Raw genomic sequence first — 18,745 nt, forward strand, 5'->3', positions numbered from 1 at the left:
TATAAGTCCCTGGTGAGCACTGACATCAGGCTCACTAGTCTGTAGTTTCCTGGATCAACCTGGAGCTCTTTTTTTTAAAAAAAATGAGCAATACATTGGCCACCCTCCAGTCCTCATAGCTGATTTGAATGAAATGTTAGAAATTATTAGTAATAAATCTGCAATTTTATTTATTAGTTATTTTCAGAATTCTGGGGTGTCATTTTTTTTTCTAGAGCTCTGGGATAAATTTAGTTATTTGTGGAATCAAAACACTTAAGTAAAGTTCAGGGAGAGCTTAATACCACCATAGTATATACTTCAGGTGATTAATTTTCAGAATAAATTACTAGTCATCAGTTGAAAAATACTGCTTGAATCCAGAAAGAGGAGAGAAAGCAAGTAAATTAGGTAATTTTGTGTTTTCTGCAAATTGAACAAATTAAATTTCTTGTGAGCTGATGTGTAGCATCATATTAGATCTTGTGGTAATAATTTCTAGTTGCTCTAGTTTACTTTTATACAAAGGGAACAATCCAAAACTACTTACCTCATAGATTTATAAATATATTTTATAGACCTGAAAGAATAAGATACTTCTTACTTCCGAGCATCAAGTAAGCAAGCAAACAATCAATGTTAGCTGCAAAAATGTAGTTAATGGGGTTAAGTTGCCAGTATACACATATATATGAAAGTAAATATTGCTTTGATTTTTGCTCTGAGTTGATCCCTCCTAATTTCATTGTACTTTTGAGTGTTAACAAGGATATATTATATGTTAGAACTGTTTTTCTTCCTTTTTATTTTTTTTCTGTTGATACTCATATTTTTTGAATGACAGTGTTTTGTCATAATTTCTGAAAAATTTAATAAAGTTTAAATTAAAAAAAAAAAAAAAAGAACCCTGTGACGGGGTCTATGTTCCAACCTGGGAAGGTAGGCCAAAGTCCCAGGAACCAAAGATCCTAGAAAAGGGGGGGGGGAACCCGGTGACACTGAGTCAAGGATACACTCTGGTTCCTTCCCCCTGTAACCATAGAGAGAGAAAAACTGCAGGTGTGGGAAATAAAGGGTGGAGCTCCAGAAGCCAATCCCTGGCTACAGGGGGATGGTCAAACAGAGGGTGGGTCCCCCACGAGCCAATCCCTTACTATTGGAGGAGGAGTTTACACGGTATAAAAAGGACTCCCTAGCAGAGCAGTCTCAGTCTCCTGCTGGGGACTGAGGAGGGAAGGACCTTGCTACCTGTTTACTCTGGGAGATGTTGAGTCTGGATGTTCCCACAACAGCTGTACGTGAAGAAGGATGGCAACCGTGATCACAAAGAAGGTGAGCTTGTGCCTACAAAAAGCTCCAATTTGTTTGGATTTACTTACTTTAAGGATACTTTACCAGGAACTGCCAAGCGTGTGGTTGTATCTCTTGGGACAAGTTGGATATCCCAGAGGAACGGTGGGAGGTGGCAGTTAGGCCCATTGGGCCAGACTTTGAGTTTTGTTTTCTCTTGGATGGCACTGAGGATGGAAAAACAAGGCTAGAGACTTAAGGTGAACTTTTGAAGCCAGCCTTTGTTAGTTAAGCTGCTGGCTCAGTGGAGAGGGATTCTGCCTTCCAACCAGGTTCAAACCCTGCCTGGGGACTTGTAGAGGAAAAGTTGTACATGACTTCTAATTGGGTTCCTGGAGAGATGGAGTTTGGAGTTTACTGACCAGAGGAAGCATTACAAACCCTTACTGTGAAAGTGCTTAAATGACCATTGAATAGATAAGTCAGAGACTCGGGGAAATTTGCATGTCACAGCCCCCTGGACTACTGTTGGGAACTTGCAGGAAACATCACTTTAATATGATGCAGAACTATTGACTGGAAAAGTCCTACATTGGAGAATTCTGAATGAGAGGGGGATTTATGAGAGAAATGTTTTGAAAAAACAGTCCTAGGAAACAGATTCTCACCCTGACCAAAAGGGGAGTCAGACCCTTGGTTACCCAGTTCTTAGACAACAGAAAAAAAGCCAGGCAGGATGAAAGGGTGTGCATACATTCTCTTCCCATGATCCTGCCTGAGTCTTGGCCTTTTGGTGGAGAGAAGGTAATCCTCTATCCTGGATAACAATGAATGACTGGCGATGAGCTTAGCGGAGCTTATCACTGAATACTAAGCAAGCTATGTGCCTAGTGGAGCTGTAAACTCAAGCCAGGAAAAGCCCTCCTACCAAGTGAGAGGAACTGAAGGATAGCGGAAGATCTGGGGGGAAGATTGGGAGGTGAATCTGGGTCTCCCCTTGAGCAAGGGGATGCCAGCATCAGGTCAAGTGGTCCCCTAGGAGGGCATGGACTGCAGTGGCAGATTGAGTGGTCCCCCAGGAGGACATGGACCCCAGAAGCAGACCAGCAGGTAGAGTCAGGACCCCAGGAAGGTGTGGACCCCAGTGTTGGCACAGACCTTTCAGCAGAGCAGAAGTGGCACAGAGGAGATGGCAGCGGTTTAGATACAATGGACCCCCCCAGGCCAACACTGCCCACCAGCCCAGTTGCTCTTTTCACATGGGTGTGACTTGGTGGATTAAGCAGAAACTCAAGAGGTTCCTTCTATTCTATATGGTGGTATACTATGAGGGCTAACAACCCCAAATTTCCAAATATTAAATATAGGAATGTATATAGTTGTGTGGCCTTAGACTACTAACCATGAGTAGATAAGTGTGCAGTTTGATATCCTATTAACAATGTACCTAGTCATGTAGAAATGTATATACTTATATAGTCTAATAAACCTGTATATATTTGTACATACTGCCAGCCTTGTTCACAGTCCCATTTGTTTTGCTGGGGTGAAGGGAGGGAAATCCCTAGGTGGAGAAACCAGGCACCAAGAACGTGAGGACCGATGGAGTCTGCCCTAGGGGGGCTTCCTCCAGGTCAGTCCCAGACCCAGGAATGCCCTGTGAGTTAAGGGTCAAGGGGGCATTACATTGTAGTACTTTTCAGAGAGCAGCCCTTTATTTCCTGCTGTTTCCAACTTCTCCCCTCTCAGGCAATATCCTGCAGAGATCAGGAGGGAAGGGATGAGACTGGAACAGAGCAGAAAATGACTCTACTCTCTAATCCATCCCCATCCATCCTTTCTCAGGGGCTTATGCAGAGAGGAAAAAGTGGTGGTTGTAAGTACCATTATATACCGGCAGTAAAAAAAAAAAAAAGCGATGTGTGAAGGATTAATATATAGAATTCAGTAAGACATAAATTTGAACCAGATTCTGCACATTGCATGCAAGACTCTTAAGTGTAAAATGCACTATTGCTAGCCATGGAAAATTTAGTGGATAGGAACCTTTTTGTCTTTTAGAGAACCAAGTTATTCTCTCTATCTTTAATGAACTGCTGCCAGGCCCCCTGTCACACAGGCTGCATTCCATGGGCTACTTTCGATCAGGTTGCTTGAGGAAGGGGAAAGTTAGGTCAGAAGAGGGTATCATAATGTTAAACAATGCTGATTTGGAAAAGCTTTTAATACTGAGTTCCGGGGCATCTTATTACCCTACCCCAAATTTGCAGATTACCAGTTTGCTTTTTCTAGAATAATTGATATCACCCCTCTCACAACACCAAGTGCAGTGGGGCAACAGTTATATAAACGAATCGTCTGGAGCAGTCACCCTTTTACTTAAACAAAGGATATTGCCTCTTTGACATGCCTCACACTGGTTCACATACACCAATTTTTGCCTTATAAGCCTTGCCCAGGCACCCTTCCCCCCCCCCCCTCACCCCCCATTGTCTCAATGTGACCCCCATGCACCTACCTGCAGTCTACCAGCTCACTGCAGCGTTTGGCACACTCCTCCACATGAATGCTGAACTCCTCATCTACCAAGGCAGTGATATGTGCGGGGTTCACTAGCTCTACGCCCTTGGACCGCTGATAATCATTAAGAACACTCCGCTGGCCTACAGGTAAAGAGAAATCAATCACAAAATCACCATCGAGCCAAGGCAGCATAGAATGTTAGATAATAGATATACATCCACATTCTGCATACATACACTACAACATCATTCATTGAAACAGAGAATACAGTTGCAGATGAATACCATAAAAGTCCATCTGGTCTGCCCAATTTAATTCTTGGTGCAATGCCATAGACTCCACTGGGACTCTGGCTTTCCCCTCACTTCTTTTGGAAGAAATTTATCCTCTGTGCTTATCTCAGACTATTTTTAAATTCTGTGGCTATTTTTGTCTCCACCTCCACTTGGAGGCAATTCCAGCCATTCACTAACCTTTCCATTAAATATTTTGTGGTATTGCTCCTGAGTCCTACTCCTTCTTGTGCTAAAGCAGGGGGTCCTAAACCTGTCCTGAAGGTCTTCCAGCAAAGCAGGTTTTCAGGATTTCTGCAATGAATATGCATGAAATAAATTTGCTTGCACTGTCTCTACTGACGTCCTTCTGTAAAATTGAGTCTTTCTGTGTGTTTGTAATGTGACAATTTGGAGACCTGGCACACTTGCAGTTTCTTTCTCTGTGGAAATCTCACTTGACCCCTTATTTCTTTTAGAATGCACTATTAATTTTGTAGTTTGTTTATACAGTTTCTAACCCAATTACAAACATTATCCTTAAATCCCTCTTCTCAATAATGAGACTTTCATATGGTACTGTATCAAACGCCATCAATCATTTTTCCTCTATCATGTCTGCTGGTGTGTCAAATTTAAAATTCTTCTATTAGATTTAAATCCACTCATGGTTTAATGCCATGGGGGTAGATTTTAAAAAGGTGGGTGTGCTACCCGGCGCGCGCACATGTACACCCGATTTTATAACATGCACACATGTGTTAATGTGCTTATTTATTACTGTACATTTTGCCTTCATCTTTGGCACCCCTACATGTTGACCACTAGATGTTACCTGGTCCCTGAAGAAAGAACTTGCTAGGGGGAATTCCGTTTTTTTTAAATACCGGGGCACGTAAGTAACATCACCTCGGTTTACATTCAAACATTAATTCAGCATAGAGCTTTACAATATAACATGGTAACTGAAAGAATACAAATCCATATAAAACTTTGTATAATGAAGATAAATATCAGAATATGAGTGTCTGTGGGACTAACTAGAATGCAAAGCAAAGGACTCAGTTCAAGAATAGTAGGCTTTTTTGTATAACCAGGTTTAAGTTTTGTTTAAATTTTTTGTAGCAAAATTCTTGGCGTAATTCTGATGGCATAGTGTTCCATATTCTGGGTCCAGCAATGATGAATGAACGTTCTTTTGTAGTGGAAAGATTAGTCAGGTTGGGTGCAGGGATCTTCAGTTTAGCTAAATGCTGGAATCTGGTTGGGTGGATTGTTTTGAATTGTAGGTGATCAGTGAACCAATTCATATCTCTGTTGTGGATGGCTTTATGAATCAGCGTCAAGGATTTATATATTCTGGATGCCACGGGTAGCCAGTGTAATGATTGAAGTGCTGGAGTGATGTGCTCATGGCGGCTTGTGTCAGTGATGATGCGGGCAGCTGCGTTTTGTAAAGTTTTACAGCTCTTCCTCTATGAGATAGCTGAATGGGTGGATTCTGCTATAATTAGGGGGGGCAGGTTGAGATTCAAGAGTCTTGGAGAGGAGAGTTTGATGAGAGGGGAGCCCAATTGGAATGGATTCCTTTCTTTTGGGTGAGGCCTACAGCTTCACCACAGATATTTTGAGAAAAAAAACCATCTGCCCGTGTACTTCTTGCCAGGTCAGATGCTAATCAAGAGAATGTATTAAGGATTTGGACTGTGTTAACGAATAGCTGCCTGCGTTACAGTCTGGAGCTCTGAGGAAAGATTACTCCCTGGATCCAGAGACCAGGTTACTGAGCCCTGTTAGAAATCTTCCAAAATCAGTAAAGGGCGGCAGAGAGAGTGGACTTAGAAGATATTGAAACAGTGAGATGCCCTATCTACGGTGAGAGGAAGTTGTTTACCCCTTCTCTCATGTTTGAATGATGTAATGCCTTCCCTTCTGGGAGGTTCAGAAGAAGAAAAACCTCAAATAAGATTGAGGAGCAACAGTGAAGAACTCAACAGGATCTTCGAACGGCACACAGGTGCAGGTTGGAACACAGTGTGAAGTTTGCTCGATGCAGGTAGGACTGTGAAAATTCAATGGGAATCTGTTACAACCTGGGACCCTTCGGGAGTAGGGGACCACTAATCTCTCACTTAAAAGGAATTCCCCTGGAACCCAGAGCGCAGCACTTACACAGGGAAAGAGAGGGGACGTTCATTTGTATAGACATTTACATTGCCTGGAACATTGATTACCTTTTCACTATATCAGTAAAGTTAATTTTGAACACCCAATCTGTGTCCTGATCAGCCTTAGAATTACACTAACCAGCTGCACACCAGAAAGGAAGACACCACACTGCCTGGGCCACAAGCATGTGCTTTCCCCCATAGAAAGAACTCACCCCTGGGGTATTACAAGTGGAGGGGACCTGTGGCAAAGGGAAAATAGCCCCGAACAATCTAAAATCTTTTGTATGCTCTTAGAGGAGATGCTCCTCAGAAGAAAAAGGTTCCAATTTGATTATTATAGGTTTTGTTTATGCCTATTGTAAATGTTGTACTGTTACCCACTGAGATTTGTAGATCAGCAGGCTATAATAAACAAAAAAAACAAAACAGTCTCACAGGGATTACCAAACTGTGGGTCGGGACCCCAGATAGGGGTCATAAAACCTTCAGCTGGGGTCACAAGTGTCTGGCAGCACTCTTCAAGCAGCAACATTAGTAGTGGAAGTCAGCTTGGGGCCTGAGAGTCAGTGCACACTCACAGGACCTGCAGTGGTACTGCCATGGCATGAGTTTCTGTGCTAACAGGAAGCCCTGCATGAAGAAGGATCAGGGCCTGTGAGCAGGTCTCATGCTGACTTTTGTGACCAATAATGCTGCTGTTACTTGTGGATCACTGTCTGACTTGGACTAGCCAGGAGGTGAGGGGTCAAAAGGCTGTGTACATAGGCCAGTGGAGATTGCCACAGGTCCTCCCTCCTCACCCACCACTGAAACTACCCAAGAGAAAAATGCTGCCTCTGCCATTAGCCTGTAGGAAGGAAGGACCCTCAAGTTTTAGCCTGTCTTTTCAAAGCGACCCGAGCAAGTGGAATGTCATGCATGTAGATTTGTGTGCATATTTTTGAAAATGGAACGTGTGTACATACATCCTTTACCCACCCCCATCTCTGCCCCTGGGAACATCTCTTGTGAGTGTACATAAAAACAAGACACGTGTAATGGAGTAACATGTATACTTCCATACACACTAGCCCCTGGTTCATTTTCATGCAGAAATCAAATTATATGCACATAAATTCCTTTCAGAATCAATGCCAATAAAAAATGATGTAACCCCTGGCCGCCGGAACACTCTGTCTTTGGCTGGTAAGCCTTCACGAATTGCCTGCATCTTGATTGGACCCCGGACCGTGGGAGGAGGGACTTTTCCAGCTTAAAAGATCTTTTGCCCCGGCGCATCACCTAAGCCGCGCGCCGAAGGGGCACGCGGCTTTGGCCGGCGAAGGCCCGGATTTACTTTACAAAATTTGGAAATATAGTCGAGGTATTTGCCTTTTATTCTTGCGGAATTTATCCACGGCGGCCATAGAGACACACATTGTACCTATTTGAAGATACTGTCTGTTTTGGTGTTTTCTTTGTGATTTCCTAATAATGCCACACACCAAAAGGAAAGCTAGGGTCAAAGAGTTAAATTCCACACCAGTGCCTGGTGTTTATCAAACGCGAATAGAAGAAAGCTTCAAAAGGTCCTCAACAACCTCGGGGATGGCTGCAGGGGGTGTCAATATGGAGCAAGAGTTGAGCCCAAAGCCCAATGAGACATCTTTAAGCCCCGGGGCTCCCGTGAGACCTGAACCTCCGCAAGTCAGAAATATTGACTTAACATCTACAATAATTCCGAACTCTGGTCCCCAGAGGAGCTCAGGGAATATATCTGAGACTCCGGAGGGCCCTGTGAAAGTGGGTCCCAGGGTACTAGAGGGGATGAATAATATCACATCTGAAATGGAGGACACTATGGGGGGAGGAGAAGGTGTATTTCAAGTAATAACTCCTAAAGAATTTTCTCTAAGGGAAATTGGTGAAATGATTATTCAAATGAATAAGTCAATTAATACACTGTCTCATAGAATTCAGCAAGCTTTACAATTGAATCATGAAGTAGAACAGAAGGTGAGAAAATTGGAAGCAGAAATTAAGGTGGTTAAAGAGAAATTAGATAATAGTGAAATTCAAACTAATTTAATAAGATCAGAGAAATTCTGTTTGGATAGAATTGAGAGTATTGAAAATCAGACTAGAAGTTCAAATTTAAGATTTCTAAATTTTCCAAAGATAAATCTTATCTCTCCATCTGATTTATTTCATAGTTATCTAAAAAATGTATTGAAATATACAGATTCCTCTATTCCTGCCTTATCTAGGATATTTTATCTTCCTATTCAGAGTGGTGAGGTATTAAATGATTCAAAAGAAGAAATTGAAACAGACGTTAATTTAACTGACATATTGGAAAAATCTTTCGAGGTGAATATATCATTGAGAGCGACATTAATTGTCCAATTTGTTTTTCTCACAGAGAGACTCAATCTTGAGATCCTTTTTTAGGAATCAGGATAAAATGTTCTATGGACAACGTATAAAAATATTTCCAGACATAGCCGGTCCCACACAACTTCGCAGGAAAAAATTCTTAGCGATGAGAGCTGAGGTATTGCATAGGGGGGCCAAGTTTGTCTTAAGATACCCATGTCGTTGTATAATTACCCACCAAGATTCTAGTTATATTTTCACTCATCCAGAACAGTTAAGAGAGTACTTGAATTCATACTCCTAAATGCCCCCATAGGTAGGGAGGTTAATAATTTAACAATGAGGGCTAGACAGGTATCTTATTTTAATGTTAATTTCTTGTTGTGATGCTCCACTAATCGATGTGTGTCTCTATTTTCTTTGCACAATGAATGTTGAAGATAATCAAATTTTTCTTATTTTTCAGAAATATGTTTTGCATATTGATTTACATCTAATTATCAAATGTCTTCTGTATTTTATATGGAAATTCAATAAAAAATATTAATTAAAAAAAAATGATGTAACCCCTACCAGATCTCTCAGCCTCAGCTGGTGACTAACCTATAATCAACCAGCAATAATATTAATAAAACAAGGGGAGAATTAAAATCTCAAAACATCAGCCAAACAAATGACGTATCTCCCAGCTAAAAATATCAGGCAAGCCAAGTACCTTTTCCTCACTAGGAGGAGTAAGATGTGAAAAACTACAGCCCCCACCCCCCCAGACATTTCCAAGACCTCCCATGATATTGCCCCCTCCCACAGTGAGCCTCATTATATAGGTAAATTAATCCCACTATTGGATACCAACAATTATGCAGATATTGATTTGGCGAGTCAAGTGACTCATCACCTTAGTTTAAAATTTCTTACATACAAAAAGAGAAATGCTATCTGATATATTTTATTCCTTCTTAGTGACATCATGAGCAATCTTGGGGTAGCCAGAGGACAGTCTCAGGCTGGAATCTGACAAAAAAAATCTTTGTAAACTTCTCTATTTAAGATAAGAAACAAACAAAATCAGCTCTATTATGCTTTGCAGTTCAACAAACAAATGTAGTAATACAACTTACAGTTCAGCAGTATTCTTTCTCTAGGCTTCCTTCTCTCCCCCCTGAGCCACCTGCTCCCTCCTGAGCCTGCTTAATTATACTCTTTTCTTACGTACCTCTGCCCCAGACCAGGATTTCCTGCTGAATCAGGTTCAAGGTGGACTGGGCCAGATCTATGGATTTGGTCTTTTAAGGTGTTCTGGTGTTTCCTCCTGTATACCCCTTCACATATCCTCCCCTTCATCTAAAACCCATCAGGTTGAGTGCTTGCCCTTATTAGGGGTATACTACTGAGAAAACACACATTCCTATTTTCCTTTTCCATCCTATGCTGGGGCTGTCTAATCTTCTTGGGTTTCCCCTTTCCACCCAACTTGGGGCGTAAGTTAAGGGTTCATGAGTTGTCAGTTATTCCTCCTTTGTCTCAGTAAGTTCCTTTACTTTACCTCCTTTAGCATTGGTTAACCCAGCAATAATCCAGGTCCAAACAGTCTTAAAATGGGGATAATCACGCCCCCAGAACCACTGGGTAGGGGAGCTTGGGAAGCACTCCCATCTCTACCCTGGCTAGCGTCAGCATCACCTGGCAGTTGGGTTTTGTTGCTGATCCCCATAGATACAAGCGATCATTGCTTTCTTTTCTGAGCTACCGTAATTCCTTCTTAATGAATGTCTTGCCCTGCCCTGAATCTATCAAGGCTTGTGAGGACAGTCATCCAATTCAACGGGGATTACAAACTTACAGGCCAATGCAGTAAAGTGCGCTCAGACCGAGCGCAGTTAGTCCCCGGTTGGATGCGCGTTTTCGACGCGCTATTTTTACCCCTTATCCAGTAAATGGTAATAGCGCGTGAAAAACGTGCGGCCACCCCCCCCCCCCCCCCCCCCCGACACTAATAGCGCCCGCAACATGCAAATGCATGTTGATGGGCCTATTAGTTATTCCCGCGTGATACAGAAAGTAAAATGTGCAGCCAAAAGCCGCACATTTTACTTTCAGAAATTAACGCCTGTCAAAGGCAGGAGTTAATTTTGGCCGGCACCAGGAAAGTGTACAGAAAAGCAGAAAAAACTGCTTCTCTGTACACCCTCCGACTTAATATCATAGCGATATTAAGTTAGAGGCCCCAAAAATTTTTAATTAAAAAAAAAAATTTTTTTAAATCTGCCCGTGGGTTGGAAGACGGGCGCTCAATTTTGCCGGCGTCTGTTTTCCGAACCCGTGGCTCTCAGCGGGTTCGAGAACCGACGCCAGTAAAATTGAGCGTCAGCCACTGCTGACAGCCGCCGCTTCTGTCAAAAAGGAGGCGCTAGGGACGCGCTAGTGTCCCTAGCGCCTCCTTTTACTGCGGGCCCTCGTTTGCATATTTTTTCTTTCTGAATCGCGTGCCCAGGAGAGTGGCCTAGGCGCACGCCGGCTCTCCCATGGGTTTTTCTGTATCGGCCCGTTAAAGTCCCCTCAGCTAGTGTAGATGTATGTTTTTCATGTTTGCTTTGTGAATCTTTAGATGTTTTTTGTGGTTTAAATACAAAACGTCAAACAATCATATGTATCAGTTATCTTTATTTTATTTTGTTATGTATTGACATTTTGTATGATGAATGTGTACGGCTTTTTGTTTTTGTGGGTTAAAATGCTAAACAAATAAAAGTATTTGGATATTGTAAAGAGAAATTTTGGCTTTGGGGACTGAAATCTTTTTGTCTATTTTCAGATTAGGAACTATATGAACACTACATTTACTAAAGAGTAAAATAAGTAAACATCTCCTAGTTTCCAAGGACAAATAAAGGGTCATTGTCAGGTCTTTAACTTCTCCATAATCATAAAGATAACATTTTTAAAGTAATGACTGATGTAAGGCAAAAATCCCAAAATTTATCTTCAAATGAAGCAAATATGCATATATGCAATGCTTTAATATACCGGGTTACAGAAAATATAATTTTACGTACATTACAATTGAGAGTATTGTATAAAACATTTTTTCCCCTTTGCATGAATATAAATCTGGAATAGCAGAGTCTGGTCAATGTTTGAAATGTCAGAATAATGCTACTTTAGTACATTGTCTTTGGGAATGTCCTGGAGAATTGCAGTTTTGGAAGAACATAATTGGAGAAATGAAGACATTAACCAGAAAAATACCTGTTCTAAAAGAATTTGCATTCTCGGACATTTTGCCAGAGAATGTGTTTCTAACTAGATGGCATAAAATATTATTGTTTAAAATGTGTTTAGTTGTAACGAGATGTATTTTGAGTTAAGTGGTTAGGTAAAGAGGTTCCTGACATAACGTGGAAAGCCAGAATGTTAGAGCTGTTATATAAAGTTTAAAAAGGCAACATTGAAACAAGTAAATCACAAAGGATTTTTCATGACATATGGGATCCTTACATAAAGTCTTTACCTTTGGATACTCAGAGAAAGTACTTTTTTTTTTTTTTTTTTTAAGAATCCCTAGTAAGAGTTAGTCTGTTTTAGATATTATAGTGAAAAGTACCTGAAAGTAATCAGCTTTGAAGTGCCTGAAAAGTGGAATATAAATCAAAACAAAATAAATACATTTGTAACACATAGGGGCCGATTTTAAATCCTACGTGCGCGGGGGTACATTTGTGCGCGCTACCCTGCGAGCACAAACGTACACTCGATTTAAAAACATGTGCGTGCTGCTGCGCGCATGTTATAAATCCAGGGTCGGCGCGCGCAAGGGTCTGCACACTTGTGCACCTTGCGCGCGCCGAGCCCAAGGGGAGCCCCGATGGCTTTCCCCATTCCCTCCAAGGAAACTCCAAAATCGGAGCGGCCTTGGAGGGAATTTTATTTTAGCTCCCCTGCACCTTTCCCTCCCTTAAGAACATGCCATACTGGGTCAGACCAAGGGTCCATCAAGCCCAGCATCCTGTCTCCAACAGTGGCCAATCCAGGACATAAGAACCTGGCAAGTACCCAAAAACTAAGTCTATTCCACGCTACTGTTGCTAGTAATAGCAGTGGCTATTTTCTAAGTCAACTTAATAGCAGGTGATAGACTTCTCCTCCAAGAACTTATCCAATCCTTTTTTAAACCGAGGTACACTGACTGCACTAACCACATCCTCTGGCAACAAATTCCAGAGTTTAATTGTGCGTTGAGTGAAAAAGAACTTTCTCCGATTAGTTTTAAATGTGCCACATGCTAACTTTAAGGAGTGCCCCCTAGTCTTTCTATTATCCGAAAGAGTAAATAACTGATTCACATTAACCCATTCTATACCTCTCATGATTTTAAACACCTCTATCATATCCCCCCCTCAGCTGTCTCTTCTCCAAGCTGAAAAGTCCTAACCTCTTTGGTCTTTCCTCATAGGGGAGATGTTCTATTCCCTTTATCATTTGGTCGCCCTTCTCTGTACCTTCTCCATCGCAACTATATCTTTTTTGAGATGCAGCGACCAGAATTGTACACAGTATTCAAGGTGCGGTCTCACCATGGAGTGATACAGAGGCAGTATGACCTTTTCCGTTTTATTCACCATTCCCTTTCTAATAATTCCCAACATTCTGTTTGCTTTTCTGACTGTCACAGCTCACTGAACCGATGATTTCAATGTGTTATCCACTATGACGCCTAGATCTCTTTCTTGGGTTGTAGCACCTAATATGGAACCTAACATTGTGTAACTATAGCATGGGTTATTTTTCCCTATATGCATCACCTTGCACTTATCCACATTAAATTTCATCTGCCATTTTGATGACCAATTTTCCAATCTTACAAGGTCTTCCTGCAATTTATCACAATCTGCTTGTGATTTAACTACTCTGAACAATTTTGTATCATCTGCAAATTTGATTATCTCACTTACCGTATTTCTTTCCAGATCATTTATAAATATATTGAAAAGTAAGGATCACAATACAGATCCCTGAGGCACTCCACTGCCCACTCCCTTCCACTGAGAAAATTGCCCATTTAATCCTACTCTCTGTTTCCTGTCTTTTAGCCAGTTTGCAATCCACGAAAGGACATCGCCACCTATCCCATGACTTTTTACTTTTCCTAAAAGCCTCTCATGAGGAACTTTGTCAAACGCCTTCTGAAAATCCAAGTATACTACATCTACTGGTTCACCTTTATCCACATGTTTAACTCCTTCAAAAAAGTGAAGCAGATTTGTGAGGCAAGACTTGCCTTGGGTAAAGCCATGCTGACTTTGTTCCATTAAACCATGTCTTTCTATAATGTTCTGTGATTTTGATATTTAGAACACTTTCCACTATTTTTCCTGGCACTGAAGTCAGGCTAACCGGTCTCTAGTTTCCCGTATCGCCTCTGGAGCCCTTTTTAAATATTGGGGTTACATTAGCCACCCTCCAGTCCTCAGGTACAATGGATGATTTTAATGATAAGTTAGAAATTTTTACTAATAGGTCTGAAATTTCATTTTTTAGTTCCTTCAGAACTCTGGTGTGTATACCATCCGGTCCAGGTGATTTACTACTCTTCAGTTTGTCAATCAGGTCTACCACATCCTCTAGGTTCACCATGATTTGATTCAGTCCATCTGAATCATTACCCATGAAAACCTTCTCCGGTACGGGTACCTCCCCAACATCCTCTTCAGTAAACACCGAAGGAAAGAAATTATTTAATCTTTCCGCGATGGCCTCATCTTCTTTCCCTTCCCCTTCTCCTCGCTAAGCCATCCCCCCCTACCTTGTTACGCCTGCCATCCTATTTCCTAGTGCCCATGGCAGCAGGGGGGGGGGGGGGGCTCTAGCTCTTTCCCTGTCCTACTCCCTACAGCAGCTAGAAAGAGAGGGTCTGCCTCTGCCTTACCACTCCTACACAGAAGGTGAAAACCTTTGGGGCGGATTTTAAACGGAGCGCGAATAGCCTACTTTTGTTTGCGCTCCAGGCGCAAACAAAAGTACGCTGGATTTTAGTAGATACGCGCGGAGCCGCGCGTATCTGCTAAAAACCTGGATCTGTGCGCGCAAGGCTATGAATTTTGTATAGCCGGCGCGCGCCAAGCCGCGCAGCCTACCCCCGTTCCCTCCAAGGCCGCTCCGAAATCGGAGCGGCCTTGGAGGGAATCCTCTAACGCCCCCCCTCACCTTCCCTCCCTTCCTCTACCTAACTCACCCGCCCGGCCCTGTCTACACCTCCCCCTTACCTTTGTCGGGGGATTTACGCCTCCCGGAGGGAGGCGTAAATCCCCGCGCGTGAGCGGGCCTCCTGCGCGCTGGGCCACGACCTGGGGGCGGGTACGGAGGGCGCGGACCCGCCCCCAAAACGCTGCCGACACGCCCCCGAAACGCCGCGACAACCGGGCCCGCCCCCGACACGCCCCCCTCGGAGAGTCCCGGGGCTCTGCGCGCGCCGGTAGGCCTATGTAAAATAGGCTTCCCGGCGCGCAGGGCCCTGCTCGCCTAAATCCGCCCGGTTTTGGGCGGATTTAGGCGAGCAGGGCTCTTAAAATCCGCCCCTTTGCCTATAGTGCTTATCTGTCAAATGCAAACCATAGTATTTTGTGTTGATATTTAGATGCAGCACAAAATTCCCTTGCTAACTGGGTTTTTAACTGCAGACAGTTTAGCAAGGAAGATTTATCCCCCTCTCCACCCTTTCACAGACAGAAGGAAGGGGCCATGGTGCACCAATAAATCTCCTTCTCCTCCTAACATCTCATTCCAAAGATCAAGAGCCCTATGCCCCGTTTTCCATGCACCTCCCCCCACCTCAGGGCATAAGGTTTTGAGGCTGCATGGCCTCCTCCTTGGCTCCCCTTCCTGGTAGGTTCAACTCCTGCCTTCCCTTTCCAAGGAGGTCCACAAGAGGAGTAGGGCAGAAGAAAGTATGCCTGTACTGTCCGGCTGCTGCCAAAATCCAAAATTGTGCCAGCAAACCACCCGTGCTACTTTGCTCTGTCCTAAGGCCACAGAAAATAGTGAGTCTGAGCAGCAACACAGCATACCCACTATTTCCAGAGGGCTTGGAAACTCTATATCGGTCTCATGCATGCTTGAATTCTGTCACAGCACTGGTTTCCGCCTCCTCTGATGGTAGGTTGTTCCAGGCATTAACTACCCTCTTAGTTGACAAATATTTTTTTCATGTTCTGAGAACCTTTCTCTTTCCAACTTCATGTCCTCCAAACTCTTTCTCTATGGAAAATTCCACCTATGAAATAACGTTTCTATCATGCCTCGGCTCCCACCCCCTTCCCTCCTTTCCGCCAGTGAATTAATTGTGAGCGTCTAAAACCTTTCTTTACAGGATCTGTTGCAGGTCTTGTATCATTTTAGTAGATCCTCTTTGACCTGCAGTTTCTCTCTGCCCACTAAAGGAGTATTCAGGTCACATACAAACCCACACCTTTCAAGCCACCCAGCCGGCTCATAGCATAATGCAACGAAGAGGACCAGTAATGTAATTTAAGGATAGCAGACAAAACCTTCTCCTTCTAATAGCATAAAGGCCAATTTTAAAAGCCCTGCGCCCGCCATAACCTGGGAGATACTCGCGAAAGTCTGGCCGGCGCGCGCTGAGCAGATTTTAAAAGCCGCCCGAGGACGTGTGTCTCTTCCACTGCACGCACAAGTAAAAACTTTCTAAAAAGGGGTGGGGGCAAGGTCTGGCCAAGAGATGACTGCGTAAATACTTACACATCTTTGTGCGCCCTTGGGTCCCCTGCCGCATACATTTACTTCTGCTATGGATGGTGTGCAACTTTTAAAACAAAAAAATGTAGTCACTTCAGTGGGGTTTTTAAGGGTCAGGACTAACGGGGTGGGGGGGGGGGAGGGAAGCTGTTAAATTAGGGGGCTTGCAAGTCCTATCCCTAAACTGAGTGAACTGGGAAAATGGCAAATGGCATCGGCACGTCCCTTGTAAAATTCCCCCACTTACGTGGTAGATATGGGATCTGCGCGCACATGCACGTGTCCATTTAAAATTGTGTGCACAAGTACGCACATCCAGGCTATTTTGTAGCATGTGCGTGTATGTTATAAAATGGACTTCTCTGGACACGAGCCGGCAAACGCACGCACGTGTGTGCCCGCGCGCCTGTTTAAAAATGACCATTGTTCCGTCTTAATCTGCAGGCCCACAATTGTTAGCAATTTTTTTTTTGCTTTAGAGCATTTGAACCTCTCCCACATCATTAACAATTAACAGCATGCTAGAAAGATTTTTGCTGATCTTATATTATTTTAGTCAGCATTTTCCCTTTCAATAATGACTAAAGAGCATTTTATTAATAAACATTCCTAAACAAGGGCCTACACATTTCCTTCCCATAAGAGGAGTACACCATTAGGATGGCACTACTATGATTTTACTTCCTCTGGGTGGGAGGAAGGGGAGATGCAAGGGCAGTTTTGATCAGTCTGCTTTGTTTGCAGTATACACAGGCACTTTTATCCCAATTACTTAGCAGCAAATCTTAAAGGGTAACTACCCCTACGTTCTTCCTTTTTTTTGAAAATGAGCAGCCGCAAAATATGTGTTAAAAGTGTCTCTGTACTGCAGCCAAGAGGGATGGGGGTAAAATAGTGTGCATACATTTTGAAAACCAAATGCACGCGTGCTGTTTTACTCTTCTGATCTTAACATGCCCCAGAGAATGCCTCTATAAGACCCAGCTGCTGTACTTTTAGCAGGGCAGAGGAGAGTAAGTTTCAGCCAATGCAATTTATCCAGATAAACGGCTTTGAAAACTGTCTTCTATAACCCTATCCAAAGCTTGATTTCAGAGCAATCTGTCCTGGAGATTTAGCATAATAAAAAAAAAAAAAAAAACAACCTCCCAGAAGCCAGGAAGCTGGAGGTACTGGTGAGCCTAAGGGCTGAGGAGCACAGTGTCTTATCCCTAGAGAGCCGGAGGCAGATGCACAGCATCTTAACTCTGGGGGGGACACTGGGGCCAGAGGGAGCACAATGCCTTACCTCTGGTGAAATCCTGGGGAGAAGGGAAACACAGTGCCTTACCTTTGCTGAAACCCTAGAGAGTGAGGGACACAGCACCTTACCAGGGGTCATGGGGCAGAGTGCCCTTATCTCCACTGAGACTCCAGGTGGGATGAGGAGGAGGAAACAGAATGCCCTTCCTTCGAGGCCCCAGTGGAGGAGAAAGTAGAGTGCTTTACCTCTGGTGAGACCCCTGGGGGAGCACAGTGCCAGTGCCAGCAGCAATCGGATGCCATACCACATGCTTCCAGTCAAGTCAGCGCAGTAGAGCTGCAGGATGCCTGGGGCGAAGCTCCCTATTCCGTATCAGGCTGGGCTTCCACACAGATCACTGGCCTGTCTGGAGCTGACCTGTGCTCTGACTGTCTCTCCCCCCATTCTGGTGCTCTCCAAATATTTACTGCCAGTGACACATTAACAGGCACTTCTCCATGCCCCAGCTCATGTTGCAATGGGGAGTTGTTAAGGATAAAAACAATGCCAGGAATTACAAAATAACAGAACTCAGTTTAGTTTAGAACTTAATCAAAGAATAAACTTCACATAAGCTTATTAGGGCTGAGGGTTCAAAAAGCAGCATTTCAGGAGAAAGCTCCTTCTTGCAGTTAGGAGGATAAAATGCAGCAAGCAAACACTTCACTTAGCAGGGACTTCTGAAGTTTGTGCTCGTCTCTGAAACCGCTCCACCACTGTTCCGGCTATCCCCATTCCTGAAATGAGCCTATGCAATGCTTCGTGCCTCGGGAATGGGCAGTCTGCCGGTTGCTAAACGCCTCTCCCTCCGCCATGGTTTGGCAGCGGAGATGTGTAGGCTGGATTCTGCAGCTAACGGAAGATTTGTTGCATCACTAGTAGTGAGCAGTGGTATCTACTGGAAACCGTATGACTGCTCCAGCTTCAGAAAACAAATAGGAGGAGGTCAGAGGAAGGTGCCCCAGCATAGTAGGACTTGGAAGAATTTGGAGGGAAACCAAAAGGGACAGGCCAGTCCCTTTAGTAAAATGTAGTCCATTTAGGATGGCCAGATGTCCTGCTATACAGTACAGAATAGTCGTGTGGGGGTTTTTTTAATGTCTTTTGTCTTGTTTAAATAA

The 18,745-nt window shown here is 43.4% G+C and overlaps 1 protein-coding gene across 1 annotated transcript in view; it reads right to left on the reverse strand.

Annotated features, from left to right (window-relative positions):
• MST1 (macrophage stimulating 1) overlaps positions 1-18,020 on the reverse strand; it is a 165,501-nt gene extending 147,481 nt beyond the window's left edge. The window contains exons 1-2 of the mRNA XM_029599661.1: positions 17,831-18,020; positions 3,788-3,932 (exon numbers count right to left, since the gene is read on the reverse strand). Of these exons, the coding sequence (XP_029455521.1) occupies positions 3,788-3,932; positions 17,831-17,894 (209 nt within the window). The 5' untranslated portion in view covers positions 17,895-18,020. The remainder of the gene's footprint in view (positions 1-3,787; positions 3,933-17,830) is intronic.
• Positions 18,021-18,745: the final 725 nt, after the last annotated feature.

Source organism: Rhinatrema bivittatum, chromosome 4, assembly GCF_901001135.1.
Source record: "Rhinatrema bivittatum chromosome 4, aRhiBiv1.1, whole genome shotgun sequence".
NCBI lineage: Eukaryota > Metazoa > Chordata > Amphibia > Gymnophiona > Rhinatrematidae > Rhinatrema > Rhinatrema bivittatum.